This window comes from Physeter macrocephalus, chromosome 20 (genome assembly GCF_002837175.3).
Source record: "Physeter macrocephalus isolate SW-GA chromosome 20, ASM283717v5, whole genome shotgun sequence".
In the NCBI taxonomy this organism is placed as follows: domain Eukaryota; kingdom Metazoa; phylum Chordata; class Mammalia; order Artiodactyla; family Physeteridae; genus Physeter; species Physeter macrocephalus.
In genome coordinates this window covers 122,010,105-122,016,089 of record NC_041233.1, presented here as the reverse complement: position 1 = coordinate 122,016,089, position 5,985 = coordinate 122,010,105, and the positions used below count along the sequence as shown (strand labels likewise).

At 44.6% G+C, this 5,985-nt stretch overlaps 1 protein-coding gene across 3 annotated transcripts in view; it reads right to left on the bottom strand.

Moving 5' to 3' along the window:
- Nucleotides 1–3,089: 3,089 nt before the first annotated feature.
- The window catches only part of LOC112062620 (uncharacterized), a 36,546-nt gene continuing 33,650 nt past the window's right edge, over nt 3,090–5,985 (bottom strand). For 2 of the 3 annotated variants that reach the window (XR_008616196.1, XR_008616194.1), the window contains one exon: nt 3,566–3,978. Coding sequence is in view for 1 of the 3 variants with exons in the window: in XM_055081157.1 (XP_054937132.1) it covers nt 3,820–3,978 (159 nt within the window). In the remaining 2 variants the exon portion in view is untranslated. Of the gene's footprint in view, nt 3,124–3,550; nt 3,979–5,985 lie in introns of those variants that run through there. The other variant, XM_055081157.1, reaches the window with a different exon arrangement.

Here is a 5,985-nt window from a genome sequence, read left to right as displayed (position 1 = left end):
TGCTCACGTATGGTCCCCTCATGTTGGCGTCCCCAGCCACCTGCAGTGAGTGAGACTGTCCTGTCCCTGTGCTCCCTGTCCTGTTGTGTGCAGGGGGCCAAAGAGTTCCGAGCAATAGTTACCTGCTGGGCACAGTTCCTCATCCATCAATTCACCACTAACTTCTGTGGCTCCCAGAGGGACCGAAAGCCGCCTTTCCAACCCCACCCCTGGCTTGGAGTCCAGCCGCTAAGTGTCCAGTTTCTCTGAGGGCTAATGGCCAGCGGAGTCTGGCAGCTCTTGTGGGTTCTGTGCACCCAAAGGGGGTTGGGGCCGTGACCTGTTCTTCAGCCTCAGGGCCAACACCAGCGGATGACTCTGACAGCTCAAGTCACCAAATATCTTATTTTGGCTGGGGACAGAACACCTTCTACAAAACATTTATAAAGAACATTTTTTTCGCCCAGATTGGGAAATCTGGGCCCTTTCACACCAGAGACAAGGATCAAAGAAGTAGCACGCGGGGTGCAGTGTGTAGTTGACCCCCGCGTTGCTGTTCCAGTGCTGTCCCTGCGAGCAGTGTGCAGCCAGCGAAGCGGCCCAGCGCTGCGTCCTTCGGCTCTTAGGCTGCAGACCGGGAAGACGGTGGAGCCAGAAGTGGAAGCGGCCCGGTGTCCCCGGACCGGCCAGGATACCCCCGACGGCGCGTCTGGCTTCCGTGTCTCCTGGCTCCGCCTGCAGCTCGGCCAGCAGGTCCGTGAAGGAGCGGGGGGGGGGGGGGGGGCGCGCGGAGCACACGGCAGGGCTCCGGGTTGGGGCGGCGATGGCGACTGGGCCCATCCCCGCACGAGCTCCTGCTCCCCTCGCTGACGCCGCAGGGCCTGGATGCGTGGCGGGAGCACTGGAGGCGGCGAGGAGAGGAGCGGGGCGGCCTACAGGCCCAGGAGTCGGTCCCACTCCTCCGCGCTCAGGGGAAGCTGCAGTCCGGGGAGCACCCCGGGAGGTACAGCGGCTCTCGGCCCGGCAGAGGGCTTCCAGGCAGCCGGGCTCAGCCCCGCGGGCCGGAACCGCACCCGCTTCCCTCCCTCGGCGCACACACCCGGGCTGCGCGTCCGGCCCGGCTCTCTGCCGCCGCCGCGGGAACTTGGGGTCGGAGGACGGAGAGAAGGGGCGCGATCCCAGCATCTCCTCTGGCCCCTGGAGGCTGCCTCGTCCTCCACAGACAGGGGCCTGTCCCTGAGCTTGGCGGCGGGGCCCAGGGCCTCAGACGCGCCGGTGCCCTGGCCCATCCCCAAGCAGAGGACCCAGTGCTCATTTTGAAATGTATAGAAATTCCAAATTACTCTGTTGTGTAACAAAAAGTAACACAGTGTTGTAGATCAGTTATATTTCAACAGCCAACCAACCAACAAAAAACTCATCCAATAACAGTCCGATTTGTAGTCTCCAGAGTCGGGGCCTGGGAAGGGGTGGGGCTGGGTGAAGGTGACCCACACTGCAAGCGTCCAGCCTCAAGAGAAATGAAGTGCCAGGGATTCAAGGCAGCACATGATAAAGATAATTAACACTTCTGTCACCTATACAAAAAAGGGGTTAAGAGAATAAATTATAAGGATTCCCATCACAAGAAAAACACATTTTTCTATTTCTCTAATTTCGTGTCTGTATGAGATGATGAATGTTCACTAAATTTAGTGGGATAATCATTTCATAATATATGTAAGTCAAATCATTATACACTGTAAAGTTACACTGTGCTCTATGTCAGTTATATCTCAGTAAAACTGGCAGAAGATAAATGAATAAATAAAATGGTGCCCCACTGAATCTCGAATAAAATGGAAGCTAAATGGAATTTAGTGGGCATGTGCAGCAGTTTTTGTATTCTAATAAAAACCATTATTGATTTTCAAAAGTGAATTTTGTAATTGAACAATTAATTTAATAATACTTATTTTATAGTATTTTGAACAATTATCTTGGCTGTTAGAAATAGAAATCTATCTTTATTCTTCCCAAATCTTGCAGAATAACATTTCAAAGGTTAAGAATTTTTAAAATATTTTTTAATAACCCAGTGTTTTTGACAATTTTTGGCCTTCCAAAGTTCTATAATGACACTGTTATAAATCTCAATTTTATTTTATAAAGTGGCAACTTTTCTTTGTAAATTAGTGGCAAACATTCTGTAGTTACACGATTTGAAAACCCTTATGTATGTTTGATTTTTAATATCAGAAATTTTATATTGCACCGTATTTGAATATACCTATGTTAGAATGTAGAGCTCTATGAAGATAGGGACATTGTATTATTTACAATTTAGTCCTCATAACAAGCCAAGTTCTGAAATCCTGGAAGCTTTCAGTAAATATTTGTTAATAATTGAAATAAAAAATTCTGATGTAGGAATAAACCCCTGCCTGAATGAATTCTTGGGATTTTCATGGCAGTGTCCACAAATACTCCAGGACTAGGACTCTTGCGCAAAATTAAATTTATTTGTAATTCAGTTTTAATTTATGAGGGACACATTAAGTGAAAATATGAAAGGTATAGAATAATTGAAGCAACAGATTTTACAGTGTTTCCAGATAGATGGCTTCTCACCTTGTGAGTTCATCAGTGTGAATAAAAGTTAAGGCTCTGCTGAAGTGTGTCTCACGTTTATCACATTAAGGGTTCACTCCTGTGTGAGTTTCTGGCGTATTTAAATGGGAGGCTCCAGCTCAACTATCTTCCACATTTATAACATATATAGGGGTTCACTTCAGGGTCAGTTTTCTCATGTCATCTAATGTTACAGTATTGCCTACAAGCCTTCCCACGTTGATGAGACCTGCATGGTATCACTCCAGTATAAATTAACCTATGTTAATTCAATGATGAATAAAGGCTGAAGGCTCTTCCAAATTGATTGCAAGCATAGGGTTTCTGTCTTGTGAGAGGTCACTCATGTGGCACGAAAGTTGGGTTCTATGTGAAATCTCCTCATATTTGTTACATTCAGGGGGCTCTTCTCCAGTGTGAAGTCTCTGCTATTGATAAGGAAAGGAAAGACAGTTAAAAGTTTGCTCACATAAAATTCATTTCTTCAGCTCTCTACACACTTCCACCTTCTCGGTCCTGACATATCTTTCTGTTCTTGGTGGGAGAAAAAAAAATTTGGCTAAAAAATTCTGATGTAGGAATAAACTCCTGCCTGAATGAATTCTTGGGATTTTCATGGCAGTGTCCACAAATACTCCAGGACTAGGACTCTTGCGCAAAATTAAATTTATTTGTAATTCAGTTTTAATTTATGAGGGACACATTAAGTGCACATAAAATTCATTTCTTCAGCTCTCTACACATAAATTCTAGGCTGCTCCGTCAGTGACGGTCTCCACTAACTACCCCCCCCACACACCATGTTACTTATATTCACATAGAGTCTCACTTTGTTGAATTCACATAGATTTTTCTACTTTGTAGCCTCTCACTGCCATCGTTTTCTGATTAAGTTTTAGGTCTTCTTTAGAATAATTGAAGCAACAGATTTTACAGTGTTTCCAGATAGATGGCTTCTCACCTTGTGAGTTCATCAGTGTGAATAAAAGTTAAGGCTCTGCTGAAGTGTGTCTCACGTTTATCACATTAAGGGTTCACTCCTGTGTGAGTTTCTGGCGTATTTAAATGGGAGGCTCCAGCTCAACTATCTTCCACATTTATAACATATATAGGGGTTCACTTCAGGGTCAGTTTTCTCATGTCATCTAATGTTACAGTATTGCCTACAAGCCTTCCCACGTTGATGAGACCTGCATGGTATCACTCCAGTATAAATTAACCTATGTTAATTCAATGATGAATAAAGGCTGAAGGCTCTTCCAAATTGATTGCAAGCATAGGGTTTCTGTCTTGTGAGAGGTCACTCATGTGGCACGAAAGTTGGGTTCTATGTGAAATCTCCTCATATTTGTTACATTCAGGGGGCTCTTCTCCAGTGTGAAGTCTCTGCTATTGATAAGGAAAGGAAAGAGAGTTAAAAGTTTGCTCACATAAAATTCATTTCTTCAGCTCTCTACACATAAATTCTAGGCTGCTCCGTCAGTGACGGTCTCCACTAACTACCCCCCCCACACACCATGTTACTTATATTCACATAGAGTCTCACTTTGTTGAATTCACATAGATTTTTCTACTTTGTAGCCTCTCACTGCCATCGTTTTCTGATTAAGTTTTAGGTCTTCTTTATTTTTCAAACACTATATACATGAGCTACATTTAAGGAACTGTCCTTTTGAAACTCAAGGTACAGTTTGTCTTTGGGGCAATATGGTTCCAAATGCATACTATTCAAAACCTCTGCTGGGCCAGCGTTTAAGTTCACTTTCAGTCAGGTGCTTGTGCTTAATTCCTCCTACCCTAAGATCATGTCTCTAATGTGGACAGTGGGGTTCATCTCCAGAAACTTTCTGTTGACCTTGAGATAAATGGGATCTTCCTGAAGCTACAGTTTCTGAACATGTTGAAAATATTGATCTTTAACACAGAGAAAAGGTATGAAATGTAGGAATATACCAGTAATTGGAAACATATTATAGGATATTGACAATTAGAATATATCTTTAAGGGTAAAACCACGAAAAATAAAATGGGTGGGATGTGGGCGAGATCAGTATGAGGAAAAGCACCGAAAGGGAGGGACTGAAACAGTGGGCTCTGCGTTGAAGTTTAGCACCAGTAACAACAGAGCCATCCTTTCCTCTAAGGTCAAGGAATATGCAGAAGGTTAGATTAAGAAGAGTGATACGTTCACAGAATTGTGGTACTATTGGAGGGATTTTTCTAGATTGACTTCAACTAGATGCCAGAGACATTTCATTCAAAGAAAGCTGCAATTGACTTTTCCCCAGTTCTGGATGAAGTTCACACTCACACGTCTTGAAAGTCACTGATTCCTAAAAACATGCTGGACATTCTGGTTCAGGCTGCCCCATCTCCCCAAATGTCCAGAGTTGATGGTTGAGGGTGACAGTACTGAGAAAAGGCAGCTGTGTGTGTCGAAACTCAAATCCTGTTTGACGTCAAGTCCAATGTTCCTCTGGGCTGACTTGGCCTATTCCTTTCAGATGCATCACAGAGATGGGCACACTCTGTACACAGAGTGACTTTCATGACAAAGGAGCATCACATGTGGGGTGGTGTGAAATAACCTGCACAGTCCACAACAGAATGTTAATTCTGAGCTGACTGGCAATTAATAAATGTGTACTTGGGAATTCATAACTATCCCTGCTCCCCACTACTTTCAGTTAAACCTACAGACTTAGCACAAGGCAGGCAATATACATGTTCCGCCACTTAGCAGCAGTGACAACAGGCAAAGTATTCCACAACACAAACCTCACTCTTCTCATATGGGAAATACTTTAATAACCTCTCAAGAGAGTTGAGTGATTAAATGAGCTGACATGACATGTTTGAACAAAACGAAACCCGATAAATAAAAGCTACAGGTGAATTAGTCATTAAAAAGTCAGAGAGCCTTGATGCAATGTCCACCATTTTGTGTGAGTGACCAGACTGTATATACAACCTGGGGTCCGCAGTTGCTGCCTAACTAACCTCGACACATACCATGCATTCACCACCAGATATGAGGACAGACGGGCTCAACTTCACAAGCCAGTGGACGCAGGGCTGTCAAACTGTAAGATGTTCCCCGACTGACCTTTCCTGTGTGTTGAGGTCCCTCTTTCCCTCCTCGTTCCCTGGCCCCTCACCGCTTTGACTATCAGTGTCTCTCCTGTAGTTCCTCCTGTCTTCCCTGCTCACAGACTAATAGGAGACTCTCGATGGTTCAGGCCTCTCCAGGGCTTCCCATATGGCCACAGTTTTCTAAGTTTTCCTCTACCTACTATATCCTCCTCAATGCACCAATGAAGGAAAAAATGCTTTCTGTAAAGTGCTTCCAGGTTCTGAGCAAAGGTTACCTAAACAGGGGGAAAGTGGCTGGTTTTG